General features: G+C 34.5%; 4 protein-coding genes across 8 annotated transcripts in view; 1 reads left to right on the top strand and 3 right to left on the bottom strand.

Annotated features, from left to right (window-relative positions):
- The window catches only part of LOC115243441 (SIN3-HDAC complex-associated factor), a 10,745-nt gene extending 4,168 nt beyond the window's left edge, over positions 1-6,577 (bottom strand). Inside the window, exons 1-5 of one of the 3 annotated variants that reach the window (XM_029820452.1) lie at positions 6,468-6,577; positions 1,625-2,944; positions 967-1,069; positions 562-715; positions 47-215 (exon numbers count right to left, since the gene is read on the bottom strand). In XM_029820452.1, coding sequence (XP_029676312.1) covers positions 47-215; positions 562-715; positions 967-1,040 — 397 coding nt within the window. In that variant the 5' untranslated portion in view covers positions 1,041-1,069; positions 1,625-2,944; positions 6,468-6,577. Of the gene's footprint in view, positions 1-46; positions 216-561; positions 716-966; positions 1,070-1,624; positions 2,945-5,893; positions 6,164-6,467 lie in introns of those variants that run through there. The other 2 variants (XM_029820453.1, XM_029820454.1) reach the window with 2 other exon arrangements.
- A 2,274-nt stretch (positions 6,578-8,851) lies between these two features.
- On the bottom strand, positions 8,852-11,153 carry LOC115243722 (BRISC and BRCA1-A complex member 2-like). 2 transcript variants are annotated; one of them, XM_029820925.1, is made up of 5 exons: positions 10,897-11,153; positions 10,474-10,565; positions 10,087-10,388; positions 9,553-9,930; positions 8,852-9,478 (listed from the first exon to the last, which is right to left on the bottom strand). In XM_029820925.1, the coding sequence occupies exons 2-5, from the start codon at positions 10,559-10,561 to the stop codon at positions 9,104-9,106; spliced, it is 1,143 nt and encodes a 380-aa protein (XP_029676785.1). In that variant the 5' UTR covers positions 10,562-10,565; positions 10,897-11,153; the 3' UTR covers positions 8,852-9,103. The 2 variants fall into 2 exon arrangements, with proteins under 2 accessions (XP_029676785.1, XP_029676786.1); XM_029820926.1 differs by having other exon boundaries at positions 10,774-11,093.
- A 126-nt stretch (positions 11,154-11,279) lies between these two features.
- On the top strand, positions 11,280-14,141 carry LOC115243720 (trifunctional enzyme subunit beta, mitochondrial). Of its 2 annotated transcripts, none has more exons than XM_029820922.1 (7): positions 11,280-11,454; positions 11,810-11,981; positions 12,131-12,506; positions 12,655-12,829; positions 13,101-13,381; positions 13,528-13,833; positions 13,945-14,141. In XM_029820922.1, the coding sequence occupies exons 1-7, from the start codon at positions 11,403-11,405 to the stop codon at positions 13,987-13,989; spliced, it is 1,407 nt and encodes a 468-aa protein (XP_029676782.1). In that variant the 5' UTR covers positions 11,280-11,402; the 3' UTR covers positions 13,990-14,141. The 2 variants fall into 2 exon arrangements, with proteins under 2 accessions (XP_029676782.1, XP_029676783.1); XM_029820923.1 differs by having other exon boundaries at positions 11,813-11,981.
- On the bottom strand, positions 14,117-15,655 carry LOC115243724 (exosome complex component RRP41). The gene is made up of 3 exons (XM_029820928.1): positions 15,342-15,655; positions 14,651-14,944; positions 14,117-14,554 (listed from the first exon to the last, which is right to left on the bottom strand). Exons 1-3 carry the CDS (start codon positions 15,513-15,515, stop codon positions 14,201-14,203), a joined length of 822 nt encoding a protein of 273 aa, XP_029676788.1. The 5' UTR covers positions 15,516-15,655; the 3' UTR covers positions 14,117-14,200.
- Between the last annotated feature and the right edge of the window lie 21 nt (positions 15,656-15,676).

Here is a 15,676-nt window from a genome sequence, read left to right on the forward strand (position 1 = left end):
TATATATAAACAAAATCAAGTTCCTAATTAAAATTTTGTAACTAACCGGTCAAATCGTCGCTCATCGCCGGGCTTTGTTCTCGATCTGCCTCCGTTTTTATGAAAATGTGTTTCTTTTTGACAAGCTTGTCAGGTTTATCTTTAAGCTTCCTTTTATTTTTTGCTTTGAATTTTGTCAACGACTTAATACCGGGACCGGCACGCGCATCCACAACCTGTACAAATAAATTTTCTTTTTTATTAAAAGTGATTTTAAAATTACAGGGTTATGTTTTCAATTTTAGAAATAACTTTAATCTTTTTAAATATTTTTTTACAGCAATAAAACATGTATAACATTAGCATGCAACATAATTTTAAAAAAATTAATGCAGATTATGTGTGCATCCTTTCTTATTGTTAAGTGTTATCAAAAATGTTTTTGATATTTTGATTAATTAGTGTAATATATTTATTGAAAAATGATATATTCACATGTAATTTTGAATTTAATTTAATATTAATATTGAAAGCAAAATGATTTGTCAAAATATTGAATATAAGGAGAAGAGAGATACTAACATGTTTCCAGTTACGATTACTTCCTGGAGGTAGCTTCTTGAATCTTTTAACTAGAAGCACACATGCATTACATATTTCACCACTACGCCTCTCCTCAAGTTGAAAACATGGCATAAAGTCGTCCTCATACTTTTTACTGTCTGTAAATCTCGAACTGTAACAGAATTTATAAGAATTTATAAAATATATATCATGATACTAACTCTGAATAAATAATACCTATATTATAAATTATATAACATTTTCTGAACAACATTAATGTAATAATATACTAAAATAAATATTAGTATTTAATGTACATATAATTAAACAGCAATTTATTACAAGTTTGCTATCATTATCATTTAATATACAGATATAAACATATACACACACACAGATATGACTTTAGCAAAGTTTCTTTACCTGCTAGATTTGGCTTTACAAATGCAGCAGCCTGTACTAGATCGGTACACCTTTGGTTTGTGAAAACTGAACATCCTGTCCGTTATATGAATCACTATCGTTTCTGTAATTTAAACAATATACATATAAATATATTACATTTAGAATAACGTAAACAATTAAATTTTATTTCAACATAAGCTTTTTTTTACTAACTTTATCATATTAAAAGTTAAAATATGTATTATTTATAAAAAAGCAATTTGTTGCTTAAATTTTGTTCACGCAATATAAATATTCCAAAAATAAAAATATATCAAAATAGAAAATTGTTAGAAATAAAAATATACATACGCAGAATAATAATGGAAATTAAGATTTGATTTGAATATAAAATAATTTTTAAGAGTATACTGTCTTGTGTAGATTTCATATGGTATATATGTACATCAAAGATATTCTCATTTGTATAATAACAAAAACTTAATTGATAAGAGATATATGCGTGAAAAAAATATTAAAATTTAAGCAATTTATGCAAAATTTTATAAAAATCCAAGTTTCTCGTAAATATAAAATAATTTATAAGTAGACCTTGTGCAAATTTTACATAGTACGAAAATAAATGTTTAATTGCACAATATGTTAAATTAAGATTGATATTTGAAGTTAGACATGCCTGAAGTTCACGAAGCAACGAAAATGTAGAATTGCCCAAAAAATATGGTCGTAGTAATAAATACGAAAATAACATTAAGTCTGTGTAAAAATTATCTTGATAATCACTAATTTCATTGAGCGCGTTTACAATTAGCTTCATGTTTCGTCGAAGAAACGCAAAAAAGTCGAGATTTGAACTCCTCGAAATTGATGGAAGTAACACTGTCACAATGTCGACGGAAAATACGTTGCCCAAATATATCAAAAGTGACGCCGGACACGGTCACGTGTTCTCCTTACTCCAAAATAAGTATATCTGTTTCTTTCGAGCCACCGTGACACACTTCTCTTCACTTCTTTAATTGTTCTTTTAATTGTTCAAAATTAATATTAATTATAATGTCAGAACTTTTGTTAAATATGGAGGGCTCTTTTGCCAAGTATAAAAATGACGCCGTTTTAATCCGACCACTTATTCTGTCAAAATGGAGATATATGTCCCCTTGAGATGTAAGCAGCACACTTCTTCACGTTTTTAATATTTTACGATTTTTTTTTTTTTTTTTTTTTTTTGTTAGAATTAACGCTCGTTAATATCAAAAACGAAAATCAAATTTGTTTTTAGAAATAACGCCGATTCTCCACTCAGCCACTTGTTCTTCCAAAATGGAAGAGAAAATCTGTTGTCTCTTGCTGCTTTAATAAAGCAGCATTTATCCACTTTTTTAACACTCGCCTCTTCTTTCCAGCTTATTTAAGATGGTAATAATCGGGGAGACTTGTATTTAATATATAATCAATAATATTTTTAGATAAACAGGCACTTGTTTACAACGATATTGATACTCTTGGCAATCGTTGACGCTCATACGACGTGCAATAAGCGTGGCTATGCTATGCGCGGCGCACCGGGTAGCGTCACCAAGCGGTGCGCGCATGCGCATCTTTCGTTCCCTCTCCGTCCGTCATATTTGCGCAAACTCTCCCCTCTACCGTTCGCTATCTTTCTCACTTTGTAGTCTTTGACTATATAATTGTAAGCGCTGTATTTTGCGCATTACCTTCCCCTCGCGGCTAAGAGTCTTGCCTTGGGAGGGTCTCGACTTCCCCTCGACCGATTCCACATTATTAGTAATATCTCGGTTAAACTTCACTCAAATTCTCTCTTGTTCTCTTCATTCTCTCTTCTTTCTATCCTGTCGCTTATCATTTCGTACGAGCCAAACTTTATTCTGTGCAAGTCATGACTTAAAGTTCCTTCAATTTGACAGAACAAAGTTATCTTATCTGTTAAACTTTACTTTGCGCAGTTTCCACAGCGTGAAGTTTGACCATCGATCTGAAAGGACAAAACAGTTTTACCTGCTCGCGTACTCGTAAATATCGATTTATCTAATGTAATCTCATTCTCTTAGATTCAATTAATATTAATTAATATTAATTTCATAAATGTTTCATTCGAAAATTCACATTTATTGATGACGTTTCGTCGGCTATCACTTTTCTATCCCTTCCAAACTAAAACACTTTCGATATCATCGTCTAAAAAAAAAAGTATGAGTGATCGAAAGCTGTGTGACACGCAGAAATGTCTGTTAACCGAATTTAACAATTTATACAAAGTAATTTGAACATTTTCATTCGTTTATCGTGCATGTATTATCGCCAAGCAGTTTACCGAGCTCTCACAAGATCTTGTTTACCGAATTTTAAAAGCGGGTCAGCGACGTCACGATCAAACGATCAGCCAATAGGCAAAGAGGCCGAGCGGAGGGTGTGACCGAATTCTTAATTTCGATTGGCCGACAGCGAGATCGAGAGAGATGTAGATATACACGCTCAACAAACTCGTTCTCCTTCGGAATCGCTCTCGACTATATGCACACGTGCACTCGTTCACGTATCCATCGTTCGCTAACGAAACACTTTCGAATGACAAGGTTAGAGTACCGACAAGTACACCCGCAAATGGAAGATTCGCTTCCATCGTTATTGTTTTAAATCTGGAACGCGTAAAGGATTCCTTGAGATCTTGTTCTCTACTTATATTTTTTCCTCCGATGTCAGATCTAAAAAATTTCAGGATTTCAGGATTTCAGGATGTCAAGAATATCCAAAGTTTATAAAAATGTACGAATACATATCGTTCTTGATATATAATATTTCTAGTTTTTTCTCTCAAAATTATTTTCCAGGCTCCAAAATATGTAAACCATCACCGTTGAAAAGGATAGCCGACTGTCCGTACAAATAATATTATTTTTATATAGATATATTATTTTTATACAGATTCTTTTGATTTTATCATCTAATTTAATCCGATTTAGAAATGAAAAAATGCGCGATATTTGGGAGCTTTGTTTACCGCGAACTGTGCTAATATATTTTCGATCGTTAATCGAGGTTGACCGATCTTTCGAAGGCCACTGTTGATAGCGGTGCAACATACGATTGCATGTATCTCATTGTAAGATAAGACACTATGTGGTATAAAATTATTAATTGATAGCTACCAATTAATTATTTATTTATGTGCGTGCGAATCTTTATTTTCATTTCTCGCGAGATCTATATTTTTATGTATTTAATGTTATATATAATTATGTATATCTTTAATTTTTAGAATTATATATTAATTTATTAAAACTTTACAATTATAATTATACATATTTTAATTATATATTAATTTTTTAAAACTACAGTTTATTTTATATTTGTTTATAATTATTTCTATATTATTAACATTTTGAACATGATTTTGTGAGTCTTGCGAATTTCCGAGTTCATAGCTTTCATTACACGAGAAATTTTGTTAGAAGAAAATATGGATAGGCGTATAAAAAAAGAAAAAAAGAAAAAAATAGCGTTATTTTGAGAACGTGCCGCGCCTCACATAATAATCCGCACGTTGCACTCTGTTTTGTGCTTTGTGCTATTCTTAGCTCATCCATGTTTTGTCGACACGGCATCGCTGTTTTCTACATTGCGCATTTCATTTCTTCTTTCTCTCCCTCGCTTGCTTTTATCGGTTTTCGTAAAATATCAATAATTATACGGCATTTTCGAAATTCGAAAAATTAGAAAAGAAAATAGAAAGGAGAAAGAGTGATACTGTATCTGTTCCAAAAGGAATAGATGTCTATAAAAAAGTAATCTCATCGTCAATTGAATTATAAAACAAACATTTTTCTTCGCGTTCTGATGTATTCCGATGCTTATTAAAGTTATTATAGATAAACAAACAATAAGAATCTATAACAAGTCATGTATACCGAATCATGTTATCTTGATTAAAAATTAAGATAAATCTGGAAATATATAATTTTTAATATCTCTAATAAAATTAACGATACATATGCTGTGTTTTTAATTGATGTTTCCTACCAAAATTGATACATCTTTCTCTCTCACACTGTGTCTCTTATATACACCAATTCTTTAAAATTAATTTCTTCAATAACCGATAAAGATTAGTTCTGTTTTGAAAAGAAATTAATGTTCAATGTGTTGCGATTGCGCGTGCGCATTTGAGAAAAATGTTAATGCGCTTTCCCCTCATTGCACGCAGTTGACGATGCACGACAAGGAAAGGGAGTCGAAGGGGGTCGCGCGAAAGGACGTGTACGAGCGTGGCCGCGACATGGCGCGTGGCAGACGCCATCATGGTGCCCCCCTCCCTCACCATCTACATACTCATAATCAACAATATGTTAAACTGACAGAATACATGAACATCGTCTTTATCGCGCAAATATTAATCATCGCGCGATTCTTTCGAATCGTTCATCTTAGATTAGGGTTTTTTTAAGTTAAACTCGTGAATAGAGGGAGATTAGATTATTTTTAAATACAGACTGCTCGACGAACGTAAATTAAAGATAAACTGCAATAATAATAAAATTCCTCGGAAAACATATGTTAGCAATAGAAATTTATACGCGTAAATAAAAAAAAAAAATAAATCTCAAACAGCGAATTGTTAAAATAAAAACTTTAACATTTTAAACTTAAATTCTTAACTGTTAATTTTAAACCGTCCGTGTAGCTAGAGATAAATAGGTAGGTAGGTTAGAGTTAGTGGTTAGGTTAGGTAAAATTACGGTTGACAATTCAGACGAGATGAGAAGTCTGTTCTTTTTAGCTGCACTATAAGTATTGCACTATCCATTAAATAGCAAATGAAATAAATATATACAACTATTGAGCGTCATTTCTTTCCAAAATTTCGAAGGTGAGAGCACAGGAAATTTGTAGAAAAATAGAAAACACGGTAGAAACGCGAACAAACCTGAGATTACCGTGGCTCGAACCAACCGTATGACAACGGCGGCGGCATGCGCCATGACAGATGATACCTGCGACGCTTACGCGCGGTACATATGACACAACCGTACACATAACGCATAATTTGTATGTTACAAGTATGAAAAATCGCGCGCGCGTCCGCGTACGAGACGCATGTACGTTCGAGTAGCCACGAGGGCGACGACGCCGTGCGTAAAAATCTATAAAGCTGTTCGCGCGAATCCACGAGAGAAACCCGCGCCATAACCATAAGAGACAAGACGGAAAATCGCGCTCGCGACGAATTTTTCCTTGACAGAAAGGGAGCCGCGCGCGACATCGACGTCGACGTCGTCGTCGTGCGATCCAGCGATGACGACGGCGACGCGGTCGCGGGAAATCGCGATGCGACAGGTCGGTAGTCGCCGAACATATTTGCCAGTCGCGCGGCTCGTATCGGCATGTGACACTCTTGCGCTTGGCGACAATTTCGCGCGACACGTTACCGTGGCCGCGCTTACGCCGCGATCCCGTAGACTTTTTCTCAATAAAGCGGCACTTACGTGATAGGCACTTACCTCAAGACTCGTGAGACAGGTGACGGCGGCCGGACACTTTTGAGACGAGCCTGTTTTGCGCACGCTCTTCGCGCTGCGCACGTATGCAGTGTTGCCAAACGCATTCCGGACATGAGGAAAGGATCTATGGAGAATTACGATAGGGAATAACATGCTTCCCCCACTCGATGGCTATGGCTGCGTTCGGAAACATCACCCGTGTGCACACGAGTGTCGTTCTATCTTTGTTATTTACTAAAAGTTGAACAAAGATAGAACGATGCTCGGGTGCTGTTTCTGAACGTACCGTATATGAGGTTTGTTCGCGTTGCTTGAAATTCCCAAAAAGTTCTGCACTGAAAACGAGATGAATATATATTCCAATGTTGAAGAAAGTGAAAGCGAAGATACTGAGTGCAAAAAGTTCAAGCAACGCGAACAAACTTATGGCATATGGCTAATCGGTTTCCGGATAGAAAAGCGGACGATTGGTTCCGACGTGGATTCTTGCAGTGAATGCTGTGAACGGATTGGCTCTTGGCTTCACCAACTTTAAACATACCGCTGCAGACACAGAGTTACGCTCATAGGCCGGTATTCATAGTCCGTTCTTATATTCAAGATCGTCTTAAGTACGATCTTAAGATACTATGCGGCCATTTCATTGGTTGAATGGGATCTTAAGGCCGGTATTCATAGTCCGTTCTTATATTCAAGATCGTCTTAAGTACGATCTTAAGATACTATGCGGCCATTTCATTGGTTGAATGGGATCTTAAGGCCGGTATTCATAGTCCGTTCTTATATTCAAGATCGTCTTAAGTACGATCTTAAGATACTATGCGGCCATTTCATTGGTTGAATGGGATCTTAAGACGACCCAAGACCACACTTAAGACGATCTTGGATATAAGAACGGACTATGGCCGGTATTCATAGTCCTTTCTTATATCCAAGATCGTCTTAAGTGTGGTCTTGGGTCGTCTTAAGATCCCATTCAACCAATGAAATGGCCGCATAGTATCTTAAGATCGTACTTAAGACGATCTTGAATATAAGAACGGACTATGAATACCGGCCTACGTGTATCTTTACCCGCACTCCTTAAATAAAGGCAAACGCTCGGTCTAGATATACTATGTCTATGGTTACGCTAATGTAATGTACTGTGGTACTGTCACAGTATATACAGTAGCGCAACTCTCCCGATTTTGTGTTGGCCAAAACGGAGTGCGCATGCGCGAAATAAGTAAGTTGGCCAGTAACGCCATCTAAATTTCTCTCTCACTACTCTTTTTTTTCTACTCTTTCGTTCTCTCTCACACTAATTAAATACCCAAACACAGGACGCGGAAACGCTTGCCGCGCGGCAAAAGGAAATCCTATAAAACAGAGTGCAGTATCCTCGGAAGGAAACGTCGGTTATCGAGCTTGAGCCTTGTTACCGAAAATTCTGAAATAAGTAATCCTTTCCTTAACTCGCACGTGTGTTGCTTGTGTTCGTATATCTGCGAGAATCCGCGCTAGGTTAACGATCCACCATATTCGAGATTTTTATCTCCGACCGTATTTTTTTTTTGGTGAAAACAGGAATCCTCACGCGGCACCCAACCTGTCTTCAAAGATTCCTCATGTAACGAAGATATAAATATTAATGTTTTTGGCAGTTTCTTTTGGTTTTCATAAATTTTTTCATTGAAGGAACCTAATCTAACCGACGTTTCCTTCCGAGGATATTGTACTCTGTTTTATAGGATTTTCGCGTCCACTATGGGACGGAAGACGGAAGTCACAGAAGACGAAGGACGGAGTGACGGAATATTAAGTACTATCACAGTACGGGCCTCAGCACAATAAAAGGAATAAGGAACAGGGAATAGAGAACAGAGAACAACCGCATTAGAGGGAATGCGCGCACAACACTTGTGTACGCATTCCTTCCACTGCGGTTGTTCTCTGTTCTCTATTCTCTATTCCCTGTTCCTTATTCCTTTTATTATGCTGAGGAGCTGAGGCCCTAACACGGGGCTAAAGTCGCGCACGACTATAGGCTATAGCTATAGACCGTGGAGTGAGTGGTCTTGCGCATACGAGGTGACTTGTCGCATGTGCACGAGTCCTGAGAAAGATCTGATTTCATTGCGAAATCTTGTTCGCAATGAAATCGTATGCGATTTATATCTGCAAAATGTGTTTCTTATAAAAAAAAAAAGAAACTTGTGTTTTATAATATTAAAGTAATCAAGAAAAATAGTTTTACAGCTTATCTCTTGATTAAAAATCGTAATGAACTGATATTTAGACCGGATAAAATTAATATTTGACTCGAAAATCTTTAGAAGTGGAAGATGTTAATGACGCTACTTAACTTTCGATTTTATTCGGCTAATAAAATACTTGGAATATATATCGTTTATATATTCACAACACATACAACGGAAAATTAGATTATACTTGTAGCACTTAGTTGTACTCTGGTTAACAAACTAAGAAAAAAAAGATATATCGGAAATATGCAGATCTAATTAAAAACAAATAATAAGAAACATGCAAAATTGTATCTTTGTTTATCGTGTTGAAATTAATTAGTTTTATTTCACAATATCAACTCTATTAATATATACATTCTGTATAATAAAATATATTTTCAGAATAAATTATTGAAAACGATTTTTCACGGAATTTGCCTGAAACCTTTTAACTGCATTTTCCAATATATATGTCAACAATTTATCAACCATCGATAGTATCTGCCATCTAGGACTGTATGGTGTATCATCTAACACTTCTTTGTACAAAGTACCTTGCGATGTCATGTGATATACTGATTGCAATGTAACTTGTGGCTTCTCTTTTGGAAATGTTGATGGGAGATGAAAATGTATAAGAAAATGAAAGTCTCGATACTCCATCAGCATGCTAATCCAATTAAATTCTATAGCATCATATTCCAGTATACTACCACGCTGTGATACAATTAGAACTGTAATAAAGTTTCTCCTGCTTTCAAAACTTTGAACTACATTGTGTATCTACAATAAAAGACATAAATATTTTTTCGTAAATTATGTTATCTTTTACAATATATAAATATAAAGTTTTGTACCTTCTCTTGTATAAACTTCTTCACTTCAGGAACATAATCCATAAGATATTTGTTAGGTGGAAATGGTGGAATATGCAAAGATTCAGGTCCACCAAAAATATCTTCTAAGGTCTTAGACAGATAAAGTTGCGGTAAAATACGATTCCAATCTGGCCCACAAAATGTGACAATGAGCATAGCTTCATCATTTTGTGATTTGTTAATACGCGGAGGTAATTGAGAATAATCCATAACTATGCGAATTAAAAATTTTGCTTCTGTAGGCTTTGTTCCTAATGGTAACATCATCACTTCTATATCTTTTGTAAATATCTCTGTTTCACCAACAAGTGTGCTGTATTCAAATTGCAAACGATCTTGCTTTGCAAGTAAATGTAGCTGAAAATAAAAAAAAAAAAATTAGTTCTGGTATCAAATATCAATTTCTTATAAGATCTAAAGAATATATAATGAATTTTTTTGGTATCTTGAAGATTCATATATAATAATCTCGTAGATCAATAAAAGCTATATAATGGCAATTATTGTGCTTACCTGATATTCTTTGTAATACAATAATAATTCGTTTAGCACATTGAGTAGTGCATCAGTATCATTAAGATTCCATTTAGCAAGACTAGGTACCCTAGTAGACAAGATATCAATATCTGGGTCTGCTAAAAAATTTTGATCGTTGAATATAAAGTCTGGGCCCATCTCAGGATATTGTGAATCAAATAATACATTCCAGATAAGATGCTCTCCAGCATAGGGGATTGATAACTTGAAGCAATCATTTTTGCTTTTATTACAACTTGATGATGCTGAACCCAATTTTATCAGACCACAACATACTCCTTGAGAACACATAATATACAATCACGATGAAAAAACTAGACTTAATTATTGAATAAAATTAAGACATAATAAAAATTAACTTACCAAGTCTTTTGGTTTGCAAAACACGCTTCAAAAGTGGTTCTATATAGGAATCTATAGTGCTCAAGAGAGGATGGTGTTGATTTAGCATCGTACTGTAAAAATTAGAAAAATTATAATCGCATAATCTAGATGATTCAATGTTTCAATCTACTTTGGACTGTTTTTATACCAGGCTCTTAGTTTTTATCTTTAATAGTGTATATAATTAAAGCGATTTTCGTAACATTCCTTTTTATACAATTCTATTAAACATGTCATTGTTTCTGCAAATTGAACATTTCTCGACCTCTATGTACGTACTCTTTGCAATGGTTCAATCAGCAATTATTAAGAAATAATTAAAAGCGCGAAATATATTACATCCCGCGATCCTAACAGGATATATATACATTTTATAATCACGTAATTATTAAATGAATATACTTCGCTTTAGACGATGTTGTCACCAATGTCGACTGCTCTTAGATATTAGTTAACTCAGGTTAATTATAATAAACATTCAGTCAGTTTATTTTTCTTTCTCGCTTCGTATTATTGCCATGAATATAAGCGAAAAGGAGAAGAAACATTCCCTGAAATATGATTAGTTATAACCATAAAGTTTATAAATTCGAGAAGGATAGTCAAATCAGTTCCTATTCGATGGCCAATAAAATTTGACTAAGGGCTCCTGCACACAGGACGCGTCAACGTTACGCGTGGCAAGAGGTGACGCGGTAGCCAATGGCCTAGTTTACACCAAATATTTTAATATATATTAAAGAGAATAGTACACATATTATATATATATATATATTAAAGGTCAAAGTCCAATACTACGACTCGGCTATTTTCTCCGGAAAATGTTAGGTGACCAGTGACAGTGACAGAGACTGATATATCAAATTTGATTGTGAAAGAAAGAAGTGTCATTACGATACTTATACAAAATGCTTTCTCTCCTGAAAAATTGCGCGTTGGCAAAACAAGGAATTAATTATGGTATGGAAAGTCATTTTATATTTTATGAATTTATTAAATATAATTAATTAAGTAGAGAAATGCAGATTATGCGATTAGTACAAAGTTCACATATACATGAGAGAGTGGATATTATGAATTATATTTTTATAATCATACTAAGTAATTATTTTTCCCTTGCAGCATACAATTATGCGATATTTATTTTTATCATGCATTTCTGCAACACATTATATCATGTAATCATACAACATTTACAATAGATCTGACAAATTTAAATTAATATATGTTTGAATTAGTGTAATATTTACTATTAACATTACCTGACTCATCATATTATTGCTTTAATATTTCTAATTGTATCTGATGTTTTTAGCAGAAGCTGTTACCCGTTATTCTGGAATTTTCATAAACAAGACTTATTCTACAAAAAGCGACAATGCTCCAAAAAATATTGTATTCATCGACGGAGTGCGGACTCCATTTTTACAATCTGGAACTCACTACAAGAATCTTCTGGCATATGATCTTGCAAGACATTCACTAGTGTAAGTTAAAATCAATTCAATAATGTATAAATAAATTATAAGAAATATTGTCTTCACAAGAGATAATTTATACCTGTGTTTTATTTTTTTTTATTGATAATGTTTATTCTAACTGTAAGAATAATAGAATTTATTATTCACTATTTTAGGGGCTTACAACAGAAGATCGGGTTCCCTAAAGAAATAGTTGATTACATTGTGTATGGCACAGTATTGCAAGAAGTACGAACTTCCAATATTGGAAGAGAAGCTGCTATAGCTGCAGGATACAGCGAACATACTCCTGCACATACAGTAACGATGGCGTGCATTAGCAGTAACCAGGCTATCACTACTGGCATGGGTTTAATCGCTTGCGGTGTTTATGATGCAATTGTAGCAGGTGGAGTCGAATTCATGTCAGATATTCCGATCCGACACAGTCGACGCATGAGATCATTGATGCTGCAAGCAAACAAGGCAAAAACTTTAGGAAACAAATTAGCTCTTTTGGCCAGTATCAGACCAGCCTATTTCGTACCAGATGTAAGTAGGCATGATTTTTTCTTCAAGAAAATAACGCGAAATATAAATGTTCTATGCATTTTATAAGAGTATAATACTCTTATTATAAAATAATGGAACTTTTCTCGTCTTATGAATGCTTTTTTTACAACAATTTATTTCTATATAGCTACCAGCTGTGGCAGAGTTTTCAACTGGTGAAACCATGGGACACAGTGGGGATCGTTTAGCTGCGGCTTTCGGTGTGACACGCAAAGAACAAGACGATTACGCATTGCGCTCTCATACTTTAGCCGCGCGCGCTCAACAGCAAGGACTTTTGTCGGATGTAGTGCCTTATAAAGGTATATTAACGTTTTTTTCATTTAGGCCTGGTTACACCAATGTTATTTTGGCTTTAAGCGAGATTTAAATCTTTTGGCAATAACTAACGTTATTTGGCTATAATTTAATTGTTGATTAATTTATAGTCTAAAGCGTAAAGCCGAAAGCCAAAAGTTTTAAATCTCGCTTAAAGCCACAATAACATTAGTGCGAGCAGGCCTTAATTCTTTCAATATTATATATATATATATATATATACTTATTTTCATCTCATACTTAATTTTTCTGCAGTACCGAACGTTAACGAAGTTGTCGACAAAGACAATGGTATTCGCGTGTCTACAGAAGAACAGTTGGCAAAACTAAAACCTGCATTCGTTAAACCTTACGGAACTGTCACTGCGGCCAACGCGTCTTTCTTGACCGATGGTGCATCCGCGGCATTAATGATGAGAGAGGACAAGGCTCTTCAACTTGGTTTGAAGCCCAAGGCATACCTGCGAAACTTCACTTACGTATCCCAAGATCCAGTCGATCAGTTGCTTCTGGGACCATCATATGCAATACCAAAGGTATTCACAATTCTTATCAATATTAATTTGCCATTTTAATAAATAACTAAAATATATATAATAAATATATATATGTATATATACAAGACTATATATATAAAATAATTCATGACATATAAAATAAAAATTGTTAACAAATTACACAGATCCTGGATAAAGCAAAATTAAGCATAAAAGATGTAGGAGTATGGGAAATACATGAAGCGTTTGCCGGACAAATCTGTGCTAATTTAAAAGCGTTAGATTCGGATTTGTTCGCACAAAAATATTTGAATAGGAACTCAAAAGTCGGAATACCAGATCTGAGTAAGTGGAACGCTTGGGGTGGATCCTTGTCAATCGGTCATCCGTTTGCTGCTACGGGAGTAAGATTAGCGACACATACTGCTAATCGACTTATCAAAGAGGATCAACAATTCGGACTTATCGCGGCCTGTGCTGCTGGTGGACAGGTAGATCAAAGTTTATGCCCAATATGAAATATATAATTTTTAATATCTAATAATTTTCATATATTATACATTCTTTTTATTTTTTATATTTGTTAATATTTTATTTTATAGGGAGTTGGTATGATTATGGAAAGATATCCTGGTGCTACAGTTTGACCTAGTTTTTAGAAAAATGGAATTGATATATAAAAATAAAAAACGGAAAAGAGAAAATATTTTTCTACTCGAGGAGATATATAAATAATCATCTGGTATTGTTGCAGATTTTATAAGAAAATAATTTTGTAATAAATTGTGTTTATATACAATAGAGATATTAAATTGTAAAATGTTACAGCACTGTGTGAAGTATATTGCTCCTTTCCTGCTACTCGAGTGAATTATGTAGAAAAGACGGCAATAAATTCGCAGTCAGATGATGCCTCACACCATTGTCCAATATCTCCTTTATATCCTGGCACCCTTGTACTGCGCGTTGTTTGAGCGCTTCCAAACGTGATAAATGTAATCTCTGCCCTGCTCCATGTGCTACTACTATCAAACCACTCCCATCTACTTCAACTTCGTTATTTGTTTCTGGTAATGCGACAATAGACAAGGTAACTCCTGGTGAACATTCCTCTACAAAGTTTGCATCTAATACTCCTGTTGCTAATGTTTTATCTTCTTCTTCTGTTGTCAATTTGTTAATGAGAGATACGGTACAGCCTACAGCATAATTCTGTAACAAGAAGTTTATTTTGCAAATAGTTATATAAAGTTTGCATTCTCCGTATAAAGTATGTAAAAAGGCGAACATATTTTTTTAGATATCAACCTTAATTGGAATTCCAGCGTCGATCAACGCAAGAGTTGATGCGTTTACAGATGCACAATAATCACTACCATCGACTTGTAAAACTTCTACGAAGACATCAATTTGAGAGCGTGGATATAATTCTAAGTGTATTATGGCTTCCATCGCATGGCGTAACTGAGCCGATCTCTCTTGAGACTTCCAATCCCCCCTGGGTCTTCGCTTCCGTTCTCCAGAGGTAAAACTAAATACAGCCATACTATACTGGCAATTTATCAGAGCTTTTGTACTATTTCTTGATACGTTGCTTTTTGGCTAAATTATATAATAAAAATAATAGAAATTACACTGCAGTTTACAACGATATATATATAAAACGATATTTTAAATAACTATATCCATGTTTTTACATTGGAGAGAAAAAAAATATAAGAGTGAGAAAACACAGTATGTTAAAAATAAAATAACGATATATATATAAAACGATATTTTAAAGAACTATATCCATGTTTTACATTGGAGAGAAAAAAAATATAAGAGTGAGAAAACACAGTATGTTAAAAATAAAATTACTTGTCTTTTGATATAATTTTTCTAAAACATACATTTGTAAGTGCATGTATTTATAACTTCTCCTAACTGAGATGTCATATATTTAATAGTTAACGCACTTCTTCAAATACAATCATAGATATTTTAGATTAATTCGAACCTGATGAGGACCATATACTGCGGCTAATACTTTCGTATTGCCATGCTCTATGTACGCACTGCCGTCAGCTTGACCAAACACTCCCATTCGCATACGGATCTGCCTCAATTCTAATGCCCGTCTACCATCAGTGCGTAACCCGCCTCGGCTGTCCTCCTGATCCGGATCCGTCATCTTTTTTCAATTGACGCTATGGATACAAGTTAAATCGTGGATCTAAATATACACGTGGATATAGATATCGCCATTTATTTACAAACGATAGGAAAGTCATAACCTAGCACAGAGTATCGAACGTATCGCGCATGTTCACGCATATCGATATATGTATATCG

Source organism: Formica exsecta, unplaced genomic scaffold (assembly GCF_003651465.1).
Source record: "Formica exsecta isolate Colony F162 unplaced genomic scaffold, ASM365146v1 scaffold72, whole genome shotgun sequence".
NCBI lineage: Eukaryota > Metazoa > Arthropoda > Insecta > Hymenoptera > Formicidae > Formica > Formica exsecta.